Source organism: Hydra vulgaris, chromosome 02 (assembly GCF_038396675.1).
Source record: "Hydra vulgaris chromosome 02, alternate assembly HydraT2T_AEP".
NCBI classification, from domain to species: Eukaryota; Metazoa; Cnidaria; class Hydrozoa; order Anthoathecata; family Hydridae; genus Hydra; species Hydra vulgaris.
Window position 1 is genome coordinate 43503283 of NC_088921.1, and position 19218 is coordinate 43522500.

At 27.3% G+C, this 19218-nt stretch overlaps 1 protein-coding gene across 3 annotated transcripts in view; it reads right to left on the reverse strand.

Annotated features, from left to right (window-relative positions):
• The window catches only part of LOC100207193 (ATP-dependent RNA helicase DDX24), a 31567-nt gene extending 15638 nt beyond the window's left edge, over positions 1 to 15929 (reverse strand). Inside the window, exons 1-2 of one of the 3 annotated variants that reach the window (XM_065791005.1) lie at positions 15829 to 15929; positions 11240 to 11896 (exon numbers count right to left, since the gene is read on the reverse strand). In XM_065791005.1, the coding sequence (XP_065647077.1) occupies positions 11240 to 11894 (655 nt within the window). In that variant the 5' untranslated portion in view covers positions 11895 to 11896; positions 15829 to 15929. Of the gene's footprint in view, positions 1 to 11239; positions 11897 to 15580; positions 15702 to 15811 lie in introns of those variants that run through there. The other 2 variants (XM_065791004.1, XM_065791006.1) reach the window with 2 other exon arrangements.
• Positions 15930 to 19218: the final 3289 nt, after the last annotated feature.

The window sequence follows — 19218 nt, forward strand, 5'->3', positions numbered from 1 at the left end:
TGTTGAGTCTCTCCTGTTGAATCTCTTGCAAAGTTCACCAGACCTACTTGCTCTTTGTGAGACTAATTCAAGTTCGGCTCTCACATTTTGTGATCTTAGTGTTGATGGTTATCTTCCTTTAATTTATTAGGACTTCAATAGTCACATGCCTGGGCATTTACATTCATAAGAATTCATCTATTAGTCTGGAAACTAGGTTTTAATCCACAGACTATTCCTTAATGTACTTTTGCTTAGCACCACTTCACTCTATCACATTTCTCTTTGTTTTAAATCACTCTCCTTCATCTCAAGACTGCTCTCTTTTTTATTGTTATTTCTGATCAAATTGACCAAGCCCTTTCCTTCAGTCAATATCGTTGTTGTTGGTGACTTTAATGCTCATCACACTAAATGGCTTGGCTCTAGTAAACGACCGGGGTTAATATTTGACTAGGGTCGGGGTCGGGTTTGATAAAATATAGCTGGGGCCGGGTTTGTGACCAATGCATAAACATTTATACATTTTAAAGTATATTTTTTTCATTTAAAATTCATGTTATATTTTATATATATATATATATCCAAATATAAACATCTTTATGATCAACATGATCATTATAATCATCATTATCATCATGATCATCATCATGATTATAATCATCATCAACAGCATAAAAAAGGAAGGCTTGAAGATGATGATGATCACCATCATCATTATCATCATGATCATCATTATCATCTTTTTTATCATCATCAATATCATTATCATCATCAGGCTTTAGCCTTCCTTTTTTAAGCTGTTTCTCTAATATAAACAATCTAGAGCATTTTTTTTCCCTAACTAAAGCTCATTCATACAATATGTAATGCACTCTACTCAAATTTTCTTACTTCTACCACAACCATTTTCTACTGAAGCTGCTACCTCTCTACATGTTGATACCTAAATTACTTTTATCTTGTCTAAGAAGCGTTGCTTGATACAACGTTTTTTCTATTCTGTCTAAGATTATGCCTCCTTTTCTTGTCTTGCTAGAGTCACACCACACATCCATCTGATCATCTTCTCTTTCAGCAAATACGACACCATATAAATACTAATGTTTATATAACAATGAAAGGATATTGCATGCTAGCATCTAAATAAATAGCAAACAGATATGTTTATATCCATGATATGTATGCAAAAATATTGTATATGTTTATATACATGATATCTATGCAAAAATATTATATATGCTTATATCAATTATATGTATGCAAAAATATTATATATGCTTATATCCATGATATGTATGCAAAAATCTTGGAAGCTTTTATTTTTCTGGAATAAAAGTTTTTATTACTTCTCTTCAGTTTCAAGCCTCATTTTAGTTTACATTTTTCAACATTGATCACTTTTTTCACATTTTTTATAAGAACATCTCTCTTAAGAACAAATGTCCTTTTTAATATTGCAATAAGCTAATGTATAAATTAAGTCCTGACTGATGTAAAGTTCTGTTATTCTCAGTTTACTAAATCTTGTATCTTATCTCAGATGTTAGGTTCTAGGGACTTTTGGTTAGTTTTCAACAGTGCCATTAACTAAAGTAAGTCTAACATTTAATCTCTAATTCATGGGTCTGATCTTTTTACTTTTTCCCAGAATAAAGCAGAGTTTTATGCAAAGAAATCTTACTCTAGTTTAACTCTCAAATACAATGGCCATACTCTTCCTGACAGTTAAACAGATTAACCCATTGTTAAACATCAAAATTACTCTGGTTTAGAATATTAAAATTAATTCTCAATTAAACACTTCTACAGTTTGAGTCTCAGACAAGATTTCCATCATAGTCTTAAAAAAGTGTTCTCCAGAACTCTCTCTACAATTTTTGCTAAACTTTTAAAAAGTGCTAAATAAGTGGTTCCAATTTTTCAAAACTCTAGAAAACGCTTTGACCTCTCCAAGTATCCTATGATTACTCTTCACTCTGTTATTAGTTCCTTATAAGTTTCTATGTTTAAGTTTTATGGTTATTAAATTATTTCTTTCTAACTGCAGTAGTAAAGTTATTCTTGAAGGCCTACCCTCTTCTTTATTTCAAGTAACTTTAAGGGCACCACAAGGTTCTATATTTCATTCTGTAGTGTTTCTTATCTTCAATAACATTTTTTATGAAATCTAAAGTGGTTCTATTTGTTGATGACTCAACTTCATGCTCTTGTCTTGACAAAAAATCTTCACTTTTTAATTGCTTAGAACAAACAGTCGATTTTAAATCTGATCTCTTTTCTGGAACAGCTGAAGGCTTGCAGTGGTTAATGGATTTAAATTCTGGACTTAAAATCCACAATTTTTGTTAGACAACAAAACTCATTTATTTACTGCAAAAAACATTGCAATTTTGTTGGCACTCCGATATTGACAAGTAACAACCCTCTTACTCTCAGACAAAGTCTAAAAGCTCATTGTAAATGTAATTAGACCTGCTTTATCTGCTAAGCTTAAGCCACTCTCCCATTGTTATAAGGTTGCATTTCTTTCTTTTTTCTACAAATACAATCATGGTCAATGCTCAAACGAGCTATCATCTCTATAACGATAAACCAAAACTTATTCTTGCTTGGCTATTTATTCAACAAGTTGCATCCTTTTACTGTATTTGTCCCTTCATGCTATATTTAATATTCTACTATAATTAATCCAGTTTTTTTCTTTGAACTTTAAAAAAAACCTTATAACTCTTACCCAACTTCATGTTTTCCTTTTTTATACAACTTAGAATTTTTTGTCTTTAGTTATATGTCTCCTAATATTTTAACTGATTCTCTATTTTAAATTAACTCATTATATACTAGTGGTTGCTTGCAATCTTGTTGGAAGTAAGTTAGAGTTTAAAAATATATAAATATATACCAGTATTTAATAAATAGTAAATATAAGCATAAAATTATAATATATTAAGTATTATAAATTTTTTTCTAGCCTCGGCTATCAACCCCTGCTAAATCTTATAATTGTACCGGGGCCGGTTTTTCAAAAAGTCTTATTTTTAGCCAGGGCCGGGGCCCCAGTCACTTACTACTTGGCTCTAGTGTCAGGGACTCTGCAGGTGTTAAGGCCCACAACTTTTGCCTTTCTTAATCTCTAACGCAAATAGTCAACTTTCCAAATCACTTTTCAGACAATCCGAATCATTTACCTTCTCTACTTGATTTTTGTCTTGTTTCTGATCCTAGTCAGTGCTTAGCTTCTCCATATTTACCCTTATGTGCTTCTGATCACGCTTTGATCTCTCTAAAACTATAATCTCATTCTTTTTCATCATCAGAATCCCCTTATCTTTGTACTTCTTGCAACTACTTTAAAGCTGACTGGGACTCTTTCTGTGATTTTCTTTGTGATGGCCCTTAGGTAGAAATCTTTTGTCTTTTTCCTGACAAATGTGCTTCTTAAGTAACTTTTTGGATTCAGGCTGGATGGAATCCTTTATTCCCTCTCAACGATTCTAAATCAAGCCTCACTCTTCTCCATATATTTCCTTTCAGTGCGCTGCTGCAATTTCCCATCATAACCGTTACTTCTATATCTATCGCCAAAACAATTCTCTTGTTTATTATAGCTAGAAACCATTGTAAAAAGGTTTTGTCAGGTCACATAATCTTGTACTTTATCTAAATTATGAGGCTCCAAGGACTTCTTCAGAACCTTTAACAGTGTCTACAGTAAGGGCAAATCTGTTATTCCATCTCTTTTGCATGGTTCAGATTTTGTTACCTCACCTAAACACAAATCAGAATTGTTTGCTAAGAACTTTACATCAATATTATCTCTTGATTCCATTAATCACATCCTACCTGATATGGTTAACAAACAGGTTGATCCATTGCCTGACTTTCATATCACTACAGCTTCTGTATCTAAAGCCACTTCTGCTTAGACTCTTCCAGCATCTGCCAAGGTTGCATCTCTTTATCATGCTTGCCACTTACTCCAAATTCTATTCTTTATCTCTAAATCTTAAATCCGTCCTTGTATGCAATACTGTTGACATATCTGGAGCGGATCTTCAAATGATGCTTTTTTAATTAGTAATAATTAAGATCTTATTTGTTACAGGAGCCTAAAAACTATTGATATTTTGAAAGTATTTTAAAGTACCATAATGTAACTAAATTAATTTTAAACAGCATTAAAAATCATTTAAAGTATTTTAAAAGTTATTAATAGAATCTGTTAGATTCTATAATTAACATTCTAATTTGTATTTGAAAAAAATTATATTTCCTTATAAATTATTTCTTCAAACAATCTTAAACTGAACATAATCTTTTGTTTATTCTAATTTTTACGTATTCTAATGTAGTGTTTTTACAATTAATAAGAAACAAAAAAATTTAAATACATATAAAAACAAATAGATAAAATATAATTTTTGAATTCTATAAAAAGAAAAAAAACAACCAACTAGAACTGTGGATAAAAATCAATAGCCGCCTGAAAGGGCAACTTTATTGCATCAAAAGATTATTTTTAGTCACCCTTCACAAAATTCGGTCGTCTGGTACAGCCCACGAGTGTACATATCTGATATATATATATATATATATATATATATATATATAATATATATATATATATATATATATATATACACATATATATATATATATATATATATACATATATATATATATATATATATATATATATATATATATATATATATATATATATATATATATATATATATATATATATATATATATATATATATATATATATATAGCTCTTGGAATTAGGGTTGGCACTTCGCAATGCCAACCTAACTGCTAACTATAAAGTATTTGAAGTCAGCAAAAAATTGCCTACCTTGTTTTTATGTGTTATAGTAAGACCTTTGTATCAAACTTTTTTTGCTGACCTGATGCCAACCTCTAAAAGATTGAGGTGGGCGAATTATTGCTGACCTCATTTTTCCTAATTACAAGGGTTGTGTATATATATATATATATATATATATATATATATATATATATATATATATATATATATATATATATATATATATATATATATATATATATATATATATATATATACATATATACAAAAATGTATCCAGGCTGATTTTGATACCAGTATGTACTGGTATGGGCCCCCAAATTTCTGTCCAAAATCAATTTAAAATAATTTTATATTAGCATTAAGTTTGTCATAAAAAACTATTAAATGTTATAGTTATTGCTTGTTCATGAAATGTTATAGTTAGCGCTTCTCTCTCTCATGTGAGAAGCAATAAGGAAATGAATTTTTTCTTTATTTTAGTTAGCGAATAAAGCATATAAATGAAAATTAGTGTTGAATGGATGTTGGCATTAAAGCTGTCATATTGTAATAAATGTAATATTAATGACTCTTTTAGTTAACTATTAACACTTTTGTATTTTTAAAAAAAACTTTACTTTAAAAAAAAAAAAAAACCCAACTAAAACAAAACTCAACAAACTAAAATTCTTAGCTTGTTTAAATCATGTTTTTAATTACATTCGGATTAATTTTTTATCTTCATTAATATTTACATAATATTATCAGAAACCCTTAAAATAAAAAGAACAATTTACATTTAATGATTGTTTGAAAATTACTCACGCCTAATATAAATTATAGCTTTTTTTACTTATATAAAAATATCAGTTTCCATGTAAATTTAAACTAGTTAATAATTACATATTAAAAAATCATTTCATTCTTTGTTTTAACATTTGTACTTTGTTTTTTCAGTTGAATTTGTTTCAAAATATTACTATTAAACATAAAAAATACATATCAACACACAAAAAAAACAATAGTTTATTAATATATAATATAAAAATTCATCAGAAATGTTTTGCTACTTTATTAAAAAGCATTTTAATAATATAAAAGCATTAAAGATCAAAGTTATTGAACTGTAACAGTTCGCAAAAATATTTGTCTTTTATTTTCAACGAAATTTATTTTATCTTTTTAAATGAATCTTTTTATCTTTTTAACTTCAATGATTCTTATATTACAATTCGTTAAAAAGACTTTTGTCTTAGAGTCATCGTTTATAAAAACAAAATAATTTTTTATTTTTTAATAACGTTTATTATAAAAAATGCATACTTAAATAATTTATGTAATATAAACTTAAAAAATTATAACTGTCAATAATACTTTTAAAAAAATCATTATCAGTAAATTGTTACTTTATTTGAAAAATTTTTCTCTAATATAAAAATTTTTGTAAAGAAGTTTCAATGTAATTTATTTCACCTAAGGTATATTTCAAAATATTTTTAATTAACGCGTTTTTAAAATGTTTTGTGAAATACCCATGGTCAATTCATCAAAGCAAAATGTATGTATATATATATATATATATATATATATATATATATATATATATATATATATATATATATATATATATATATATATATATATATATATATATATATATATATATATATATATATATATATATATATATATATATATATATATACAGTACTGCGAATAAGTTTTAGACCACTTGTATAATTAGACGTATTTACAATTTTTTTCCTATGTAATTTTTTTAAAGCGTACTTAAGTTTAATAATATATAAGAAAAGTTGAAAGAATATATTATTTTGAATAAATAAACAAAATTGATGAGGAAACATGAGGGATTTGTTTGTTTATTTATTAAAACGATGTGTCATAACAACTACATCCAAAACAGGATATTCGAAGAATGCTGTTACAGAAATCAGAGAAACTGCTCCCTTGAAGATAGAAAGAAAAGTTGTAGACCTCCTAAGCTAACAAAAGATGACAATAAATATTAGAAAATCCTATCTTTAAGAAATACAACAAAAGCATCAACCGAGCTGGCAAAAGACATTAACACAGCAACTGGGAAAAATGTCAGCTTTTCTTTTATTCGACGGCATCTACTTAAATCGGGATTAAGAGGGTGTGTTGCAATTTGAAACCATTACTACGGTGCGGCAATAAAAATAAACGATTTAAATATGCAAAACAACACAAGGACTGGGAAATGTTTAATCAGGTTCTGTACACCGATGAGTCCAAATCCGAAATTTTTGGAACGAAAGGACGCCAATATATTTGAAGAAGAATTAAAGAAGCTTATCAGCCAGAGTGTTTAAACTCTACTATTAAACACAGAGGAGGCTCTTTACAAGTCTGGAGCTGTTTTCCTTCATCTGAAGTAGGTGATTTGATCAAAATGGGGGGGAGGGGCAACACACCGGGGAACTTTATGTGGATATCCTAAGGCACCATGCTGTATCATATGGAATGAGACTAATAGGTCATAATTTTATTCTGCAGCAGGACAATAACCCAAAACATTGTTCCCGAGCGGCAAAAAACTATTTAAATGATGCCACATGCTCCCCGAAATGCTGAAGAATATTTTGAAGTACCTCAAATAGAATGGCGCAACATACCCCTGGATTTTATAACTAACTTGTATGAATCTATTCCCCAGCGAATACTGGCTGGGATTGAGGCAAAAGGAGGACATAGTAAATATTAGGAGTTTTTTATGAAGTTTGACATTAAAAAGTTTGTAATTGTTCCATATTTTGTGTGAAATACATATGTTTTAATAAGTAATTTAGGATAACAAACTTAAATATTAGAGAATAATTCTCCAGGATTTTTTGAAAAAATGGAAGTGGTCTAAAACTTATTAACATTACTGTATGTATATATATATATATATATATATATATATATATATATATATATATATATATATATATATATATATATATTAATATAGATGTAGATATATATACAGGGCTTGTGATAAAGCAAGCGCGATCGCGCTCCGCTCGTAAAACGCGCCCGTAAACGGTATTTTCAAACGTTCTAGACGCGATAAACAACGCTCGTTCAGCTTATAACGAGCGTATAAAATAACGCTTGTCCAATAGTTCGGGATTATTTTTTTATTTTTATAAAATATTTAAAAAAGATTTTTATTAAAGATATTCTGTTATCAAAGCACTGATATAAAATATAAAAAACACAACGTCGTTCTCTTTTGCACTAACGTAATGAATGAGCAGTTTAAAGTCGTTAATAGTCACTAATTTCAATAATGGAATGTGCACGTGGAAACACAATGTGAATACAAAAATGCGCAAATAAAATAAGAATAGAAAATTAGAAAACCATTATAAGAAAATTGAAACTGCAGAGTATTTTTAATCTTGTGAAAAAATCAAGTAAGATTTATTTGATTTATTGTTTGTAATATTCCACACATCGTTTATAATAAAAATAAATATTATTAATAGAGTAATTTTTAAAATTAGATTTTGTTCATAGTATAGGTTTTTTATTAACTATTATTTATTTTAACTCAAATTTAAAACGATTCTGTTGTTTAGAATGTTCGCAATCAAGGACATTCGAAAAGGAAACAAAGTAATGATGTTAATATTTATTAATTGGAAAGTTATTATTCTTATTTATTATTATTTCAAATTATTCTTGCGTTATTTTTTTTAGATAAAAAAACGTAATTTAAAAAAAAAATTCTTGAAAAAAATTAAATAATTAATTTGAATAAAAAATATCAAGAAATATAAAAACCATTAATCGTTTATTAAGTTTACAGCATAACATTTTAAAATACATATATCAAAACAACAAAGCAAAATGCAGTCACTAAATTATACTTCAATACTAAATTAATAAGAAGTTGCGTTTTTGTTTGATATTATTTTTTTATAACATAAATAGTTAAAAATAAAATACCGATCTGACAATACACAAGAAGTTTGGAAGTATAAAAATCTACTTCGTTGAAGTAGTTTCATGAGTGTGATACTAATTCAAACATTTTTTGACGAAAGAATTATGTAACAAATAAAAAAAGACATAAAAAATAAAAAGCTTTTTATAAGCATCGCCTTCAGCAATTTTCATGATCGCGCTCGCCAACGTTATCTCTAGCGCACATAATCACGCTCGATGAAAACATATTCTAATTTTACGAGAGCGATATAACACGCTTGACGATTTTCTTCATCACAAGTAGTGATTTCGCCGGTTAACCGTTTCAAAAACCGGATAACAGTTCTCATCATTTTGCGGTTAACCAACTATTCGGTTACGGAGGGGGTTAATAAAAGAAGGGGGGATTTTTTATAAAAAATTTTAATTTATAAATTCAAATTAAAAAGATTTTTACAAAACACGAATAAAACTTTTTAATTCTAGCGCGGCTTGCTGTCAAATGCACATTTTCTATCAGCCGTTTTATCATAGTTTCGATATAATTTAATTTGCTTTTACTTTGGTGAGAAATAAACTAAGTTCGAAAAATAATCAAAAATTAATAAACGGGGGGGGGGGGGGGGGGGGGGGGGGAGATGACGTTTATTAGGAACTCGAGAGTAAAAACATGGAAAAAGACATTACAAAAAAATTACACATAAAGTCGTACAAACATATTAACAACCACTATCAAATATATATGCACTATAATTACAAAGCCACTTGACGTCACGGAACATTCTAACGTTTAACTTAATATAATTACAAATTATAAGCCCTGCAAATTTTTTTATATCAAAATGTTTTAATATCAGCGGATTTTTAAAAGCATTCTCTCATATAAAAAAATTTGATCAGGAAAAGAAAGATGTTATAAAGTTAAATTGCGTGTATTTAAAAAACTTATTGTTATGCGGACATAAATTGAAGCATGGATAAACTTGAATGTTCTCAAAACATCTTGGTCCGGAATAATAATTTAAAGAACATTTGATAACACTAAAATACCGCCAAATCTACAAATAAACGAATTCTATTGGTTTAAAAAACACACTGAGTAAGCAAAAAAAGTTCCAGAATATTTCGAAAAATCTTTCTTAAAAATGAATTGTTAAAGTTGCATAAGTAATAAGTAATACTTTGAGATTTCTATTGTAAATTGTTATAAGAATATATTATCAAACAAAACTGATTAAATTAACATTTAAATAAGTAAAAGAAGTTTATAATCTTTTATCAATTAAGATATGTCAAACAATATGCGTCATAAGTAAGTTGTTACTTTCTATAAAAATTTTAAGTCGGTTTTTATTATTCGAAAATAGATATTTGATATTCGAAGAAAATCCGGTTAACCGAAAAACCGGATAACCGGCGAAATCACTAATCACAAGCCCTGTATATATATATATTAATATAGATGTAGATATATAGAGATTTAAACCATCAAATTCCGTTATGTCAAGAATGTTTTTCTAAGAAAAATATAAAAAATCTTTATGAACCTTAAAAAAACTTCAACTCTAATTGACAAAATATCAAACATGTCTAAATGATAAATACCATCTCAATAATGCATTTACTAATTTTGATTGCTCCAAATATTTTTTTATGTGATGACTTTCTACAAATTTGCAGGATTATTTACTTATTCAACAAATAAATTAACATGTGATACTGCTTGATGAATGGAGCAATTTTATTTTCTATTGATATTTGTTTTTTTTAAATGACAAACGTAGTAAAAATCATAAAATACATTAATTTTCTCAAAGTTTTGTAAATAGAATAAAATACAAAGCTTTTCTTAAAATATTAGAGATGGAATAATGCTAAGGTTTTAGCCAAATCAGTTTTTGATTAATAATACCATACAATATATATTTATTATATTAATAGTATCATACAAGAAAACACTTGAATCTTAACTGTAATGAAAAGGGGTCCAAAAAAAATAAATTATTTAAATAAAAATTTGTGCTAAACACAATAGCAACTTGTAAGATAAAAACATATATTCCAATGCTAACAATATTTTTTTTTAAATCAATAGTTTCAAGATTTCTAATAACCGATTCCTCAGGCCCTTAAAAACTATGGGATTAAGACAACTGTCTTTTTTGTTTTTTCATAAGTCCACCACTGCATACATATTAACCAGTTGAAAAATAATGCATTCATATCAAAAACTAACAAGATTTTTTCAAGACAACAAAGTTATAGAAAAAAGAGTGAATAATTGAGTTTAAAACACAACCACCTATTATTAAACTTTATTTATTAAACATTATTATTAGACCTATTATTAAACGTTATTTATTATTAAACATATAATACTAAATAATTGTAATTTATGTTGAATAAAATATAATAACTAGCCCTTTTTTAATTTTAAAAAATATATAGGAAACTATAAAATTATGTTTAAACTTAAAACATAAATACCTTCACTAAAATTTGCTTCAACTGGTTTACTGCTTAATTGTTTTCCATTACAACTGTCATTACTTTCATTGGGACTATTTTGATTCTCATTTTTAGTGTCACTTGCTTTTTGTTCTCTTTTTAATTCCTTTAACTTTTTTCTTCTTTCTTTCAGTTTCAATTTAAAAGTATTTTTTCTTTTCAATCTACGACTTTCCTTCTTTGAAAGCTTAGATAACAATTCATTTGATGACTGATTTGTCTCTTGTTTATTTGATTGAGGTGAGTCTTTTAGTAAATTAGGTTCCTCTATTAAAGAACTATCATTTAATGAGTCTTTTGGCAGAGAAGTCAAGTTAATGAAACCATTTTCAGTAATTTCTTTTTTTTTCTCTTTAACTTTTTCATTATTTTGTTTTTTCAAATTTAATAAATTTGAAACTTGAAACTCTTCTTGAAAATCAGGACTTGAAAGTGTGAACTTTTTTTTTTTTTTTGGATGAGCAATTAATTCTTTAATATCTTCTTCATTATAATCTGTTAGCTCATCTAATCCCATAAATCCTTCGAAAGAAAAACAATCTTGAATTTCATTACTAATATCAGTGGCTTTCCAATTCTTTAAATTGTTTTGTCTATTCTGCTCCTTTTTTCGTTTCCTTTGTACTATAGACATTGCTAAAAATTATAAACATAAAAACTATTAAAGATATATACACAAAGTTATAATTTAAATTATTACTAATTAGTGTTACTAAACTTTATTAACCGATGTGTTTTTACACATACTTATATATATACAGCCCTTGGAAATAGGAAAAATGAGGTTGGCAATAAATTGCTGACTCTAAACTGTAGGAGGTCAGTAAAAAAAAATTGACATAAAGGAGTTACAATAAAACAAGAGGTCAGCAATTTTTTGCCAACCTCAAACACTTTAAAAATGGCATTGTTGAACACTGAACCTTATTCCAAGGGCTGTATTTATATCTATATGCATATATACAAACATGCACACACACGCACACACATACACACACATATATATATACATGTATATATATATATATATATATATATATATATATATATATATATATATATATATATATATATATGTATTTCTATATGTATATATATATATATATATATATATATATATATATATATATATATATATATATATATATATATATATATATATATATATAGCCAATAAGAAACTAAAACTAAAATATGATCTGTATCAATACAGATCAAATTAGTCATTTATTTAAACCTTTATCCCTAACATTAAAACATTGACACGAATTGACTAATTGGTAGCGGTATTATGTAAGTGAAGATACATCCAGTTATGGAATCAACATTTTAATGACTTAAGCATTGCCTGCTCACATAAAAGTCACTAACTAAACGTCAGTTACTATTTTAGCAAAGATAAAAATAGCAAGAAATGTTGTTTTTAAAATGCATAGCTTAAACAATTTTTCCTGTGGCATTTTATGCCATATTTCTTTCTTTTAAAGACCCCTGAATGTGTGTTTGGTATAATTTTTATGCAGCCCATTCATCATGAATAACGGTCCATTTATTGCATCAACATTTACCAAATGCAATTATACAATGTTCATAAACAGCTTCAATTTAGCGTGGAAGCTGGTTACAAAAATATAGAAATGCATCTACAGACTTTGGCTATGAATTCAACTCAAACATCAAATACGATCCAGAGCAAACTGACTGATATTTACCAGGAGTTGACATAGATTGTTGAATAATTAAACATATCTATAGGTTTTTTAATCCAAGTTGACAAAACAACTGATATGAACAGAAAAATTCTCTTTAGTTTACATTTTGTAGAAGATTTTGGTGATATATTTAAATCAGTGGAAAATTTCTGCGATTCAATCCACTGGAACAAATGATAGTTACTGTGATTGCAGATACTATTGTATCCTGCAATAAATGCGGACTGGACATGACAAAAATTACTCTGAAAAGGGTACGACAGCTCAATAAATGGTTAAAAACGTTCAACAATGGTTGGTAAGGAAGGGAATAAAGACTGCGTTGGGAAAAATACGCAATATTTTTCCCAAAGCAGTCTTTATTCACTGCTCTGCTCTGCGCACTGTCTTAATCTAGTCGTTAATGATCTCAATTCAAAGCTTTTTCGAGGAAGCACAAGGAGAGGTCATTAATACCTAATTTTGAATTTTTGTGTAAAATATTTGTATTTTTAGCAAAAATTTGAGGAAATTTGAAACAATCAAAAAATTTAACAACAAACAACACTGGTAAAATGTAATAAAATATAAGTTAATGTGCTCTTGTACTTCAATATATTTTTTGGATGTCTTGAGGTTATTTTTACATGCTCGATAATAGAAACCTTTGCTCAACCATTGAAAGTAGTACAACTGGATTTACTGAGTGCTAAGAAAAAAATCATCACATTAATTAACATTTTCTGTAGGTATTGACAGAATACCAAATTTTATTTCAAGCAAGATATATATTAAAGTATTCAACCTGACAAAGGGAATGAAGATTGATAATAAAGTCCATCGTCTATGCAAAAGACAAGTACTTTGATACAATCATTGTAGCTCAAACAAAAGTAGCAAATATCTACAAATTGAAGACAAATAAAACAAAATAATTTTGTACCATACTTAGATTTCATCATACCATCTTTAATAAATCATTTCTCTGAAAACATAAGACAACATTTTCAGCTATTTAGAATTCAGCCTGCAATCATGACATGCCTTAACCATACCAAATTTAAAAACAGTGTGACTGCAATAAGTTGTTTGTACAGTAATAATAACTTCAACCTTAAGGCGATGAATTGGTTTGATTTTTAGAACACTTGTTAACAATTTCAAGAAATCAAGGAGGAAATGCAACTTATTGATTTGTTGTCAAGCTAAAAAACTTTCTTTTTTCGAGGTTATATTTGTTGAGCGTTTATCGCAATAGTGCGAACAGCAACAAGACTGATTTTATGCATAAAGTTATTGACATCTTTGAGAGAGATCCACTCCAACTTCTACTTTTTTTTCCAAGATTTTTGGTATTTTTGGATATTTTCACTTCCTGTAGACACTCATGTACACACACAGATATATATATATATATATATATATATATATATATATATATATATATATATATATATATATATAATATATATTACTAGAAGAATTCTTTTTATAAGTGTCAACATTTTCCACAAATGTGTGAAATATTACAGTAGTTCAGACATTTATGACTTCCTGCAATTTATATAGTGATTCTCTACTTGAAGATATATACTTTCCATGCAAAAACGCAAACTTTTTTATATATGGTTTTTTCGAAAATGAAAAAAAGTCTAGTTTTTATCAGGATAGAGTAAGTCTGGGGTTTCACTAGCAAGACTCAAAAGTCTTTTAAATCACTGCAAAATGCCTGCAGCAAATCAAGTTTAAAGATATAATGCTTAAATTGTTATGGTTTCTTCAGCATATATTGAAAAAACTACTTTATTAACAGAAAAAAAAGTGCTTTATATTAAATAATAATATAAACCAAGATTATGATTAGAAACGCTTATCTCCACGGATTAACAAACTTGATAGATATCAAATTAGATTTATTTGAAGAGTATTATTGGCATATTACCACAAGTATTATAAAAACATGAACATATGATTATATGCACATGTTTTTTTATTGTTCTGGTAAGGTCGGATTTATGCATACTTGATATAAAAAGATGCCTTTAAACTTCAACAAAAACAAATTTATTAAGAAATAAACTTCTTTATAAAAAGAAATGTAAAATAGAAACTTCATCTTGAAACAGTTAAATAATTGGCTTATCTAAAGTAATGAGTTTTCAAAAATAATGGCAGAGGAAAAGACATATTAGTATTATATTAAAACTAATGATGCATTGCAGTTAATGATTTATCATTTATCCAATTCTGCTGAAAATAATTTATAAAAAGTTTACCTGCTATTTGAATGCATCAATGTGAATAATAAGGTAATAGTCACATTGATACATTGCAATATACTAGGCTAGAGTTAAAAAACTACTTCAATGCCATCTAGCTCATTGCCAATTACATTGGCAATGAGCTAGATGCCATAAACCGTCATCTAGCTCATTGGCAATGAGCTAGATGAAGGTTTGTGGCATCTTACGTTTATGATATACTGTTGCATAAATTGAACAAAAGTATTGACAAATTTACGACAAAAAACAGCAAAATATAAAAATGAGAAACTATTAACGTAGCCTTGCTTAAGAGCGCCATTACTTAATGAGTGTTGGGTTCCCTATTCAAATGTTACATGACTTACCAACAGTTGTAGTAAATCAAATAACAATTGTTGTAGTTGTTAATTTAATAATATTATATACAACAACTACAACAAATGTTACACGATTTACTAATACGAATTACTAATATATTTTCGGAATGACTTGGAAGTAAACTACCACGATTTCTTCAATTTTTTTTAAATAAAAGATAGTGCGCTATTAGGATAACTAAAATTTATAATCGGATGTGTTAAATAATCAGACATTACTTTTTACATTTATTTACATTTTGTGCCAAATATATCAAAGGCATAGTTTCATCGCATGTGATAACATCATAGTTTCATCGCATCATAGTTTCATCGCATCATAGTTTCATCGCATGTGATAACATCACATGCGATCATGTGCCTACATTATAGGCATGCAGCACTAGGGTGTTTCATTTCCGACAATTTTTCGAAAATGGTTACGTTACATGCATAACGGGGTAAATAATAAGCCAAAAAAAAGTTTGTAAATTTTTCAAAATTTTAAAGTATCATCTAGAGGTCGTCGCACAGTGGGCCTCCTAAAAAAGAAGTATTTATTACATTCAAAACCATATATTAAAACATATTTGTAATATTCTAATTTAAAGTTTTGAAAATTGTTTGGAGTAAATTAATAGTATTTTTAAAGCCACAAACATTAGTTGCGGTTTCATGTATAATAAAAAACTTTTTTTTTTTAAAAGGCGTGAAATTTTTTTTTTTTATACATAGCTATAATAAACAGTAACTTAAAATTTTATAAGCTTACGGAATTAGTTTATATATTTAAAATATTTAACAGTTAAGCTTTTCGAAAAAAATCTAAAGCAAAGATCAGTCTTTATAATACGCTTTAAAATAACGAGGTGAATTTTTAACATTTATTACTTTTACTTTGTACAAAAAGTGTCATTTAATTTAGGGAACCTACGAGAACCTATATAAAATACTTGAACTAGTAAATGTAATATGTATACAACCAATTTGAACTAAATACACTGCCCCAAACTTTCCCTTTTGGGTTTCTTTAACATTTTAAAACAATGACTTGTAACTTATGTTATTTGCTTGAAATCAACTTTTACTTCTTGTAAACAAAAATACATGTTATTTTGTTTGTTATTTAATTCAATACAAATTGCACTGTTTACTTAATAATTTTTTTGTTTAGTAATAAAATAAAAATTGGTGACACTTACTGACTTTTACAACAAAATAAATTAGTTCCCAATGATATACCATTCTTTTCATTGATATTAACTGTTCTAGTTTCTGCAGATATTAAACTAGAGGATTCTGAGTGAAAAACTTTATAAAAGTATAATGTAAAAAGTTAATAGCTGCAAACAATGATAATACTCATTTTGAGAGACGTAATGAAAATTGGCTAGCTCAAGATTTTCAATACACCTACGGTACATTAAATGCTACATCATCAGTTGAAGTTGGAAAACCATGTGCTCTTTCGAAAAGCTTGTAACAGAACAAAAAGAATAAGCCTAAGAATGTTAGTAATATTTTATTTAGCCATAAATTACTTCATGCAATAAAATTAAAACTAAGAAGTGAGTTTAAGTACGAAACTGGCACAAAAATTTCTGAAATTTGAAATAAAAACCCCATTAAACCTGCTTAGATACATTCACGTGATGAAACTTTATCATTAACTATTAATGGTGATATATCAAAATCAACATACCAGCTTCTAAGAAATGGTGCTGAAAAAAAAGACTGCCACATATCCTTTATATAATGGTATAAGATCTTCAAAAGCTAAATGCTATCCCAAGAACATTCAAATAGATGGCTAGTCAGTACAAATATCGCTAAAAGATCATCTAAAACACACTCTTAAAAAGCTATTTGATATACAAACTACTGTGCTAATCACAATGCTAAGGAATTAACTAAACTAACGTTTATGTGCAAAGCTGGTTTTGATGGTGCTACAGGATATAGTGTTTACAAACAGGTAAGTTAAAATGAAAATAGAGAAGTATGAAGAGTGCCTGTTGATTATTTGTATAGTACCTTTACAACTAAGTAGACTTTATAATAACAAAAACGTTGTCATATCATTCACCAAGAATCTGCGGCCAATATCTTAAAAATAAAAGTAATACATTATTATATATAGAGATGATAATAATCTACAGACTTATTCAAAACGTCGTTAACATGTAATAATATCAATAATAGAGTTTGAAATCTATTCACTTATTTATATTTTTTATTTATTCTTATATATTTATTTATATATTTCAAATCGATTATATAATAATATCGATAATAGAGCTTCAAATCTAGTGATAAATTTTCATTTTTTCTAAAGTATAATTTAGTGCGCATTTTTGTTTTTATAGTTTGTTGCATCAATTTTTATTTTAAGTTTATTCCACCAGAAGAGTTTGTTATTCAGTTCCACGATTTTAAGAAGTTATATGATTTGAAATTAAAAAAATTTAAATCCGCGTTTTTAAAGTCTTGTAAAGTTTGTTAAATAATTTTTAGTATTGGCAACTATTTAACTAAAATTTATGATAAAAGTAAATATATCTTAATAAAAAGTGATTCTTTGGACATATAAAGGGTTTTAGTAAAAAAAAAAAAAGATTAAAATAATTTTGTCCACCATATGTTTTATACCCGGCCCACTGTGTTATACCCGGCCCACTGTGTTATACCCGGCCCACTGTGTTATACCCGGCCCAATGTGCGCCGTCTTGAAAAAGTAGCGTATTTTACCTTTTTTTCAACTTTAAATTTCAATTACTTAAAAAATAATTAGTTTCATGTTATGTTACTTTATGTATTTAATAAAGGTAATCGAATGAACATTCGGCCAAATTTTCAAAAAAGTTGGTTAATGTCTAGAGGTCACCGTACTATAAAGTTTAATCTTTTTAACATATTTTTTTACTAAAAAATTCCTTAAATGCTTAAAAAACTTAATACTTTAAATAAAATGCAAAATTGAAGTTTTGAGCATAATTGACCAGTAAAAAGTTTGTTGTTATATCAATAAGCAAAATTTCAACTTTAAAAATAATTTTAAAACTAGTTTATTGGATAAGCGAATATTTTATTATAACGATGAACTTAAGAAAAAATAATCAAGATTGTTTAATTAGTTACCCTGAAACCAATAAATTATCAAGCTTTAGTTGCCTAACGACAAAAAACATGTGTTAGGTAGATACTCTCATTTACATTTATATTCAAAAAGCGACACTTCTGCAATAGATATATTAAACTTGTTCTTGGTGAGCTTAAGGAAGTTTGGGAAAAAGCTGGAGTACCAATTCGATTAGATAACTCTTGTTTTTCATTGATTACCAAATTGTTGAGGGAAAAGGCGAAAATAAAAAAAATTGATCAAGCAAGTTGAAATAATAAAGCTGGAAAAGAAAAAATTGTCAGATTTTTTAATGAACTTAAGCAACTTTGCGACATTTCAGTTGTAAATGCATATGATCGATCTAGGTGTTTCGAAATTTTTAGAACGTCAAGAAGATAGACTGAGCATGGATTTTCGGAGAAGGTCAACCGAAGATCAAAAATCTATTGCCTTTGAAGTCATTGAATTAGTTGAAAGTGCTGACGAAGAAGATAAAAAAGATACAGAGTTTACTCCTTTACCTTCA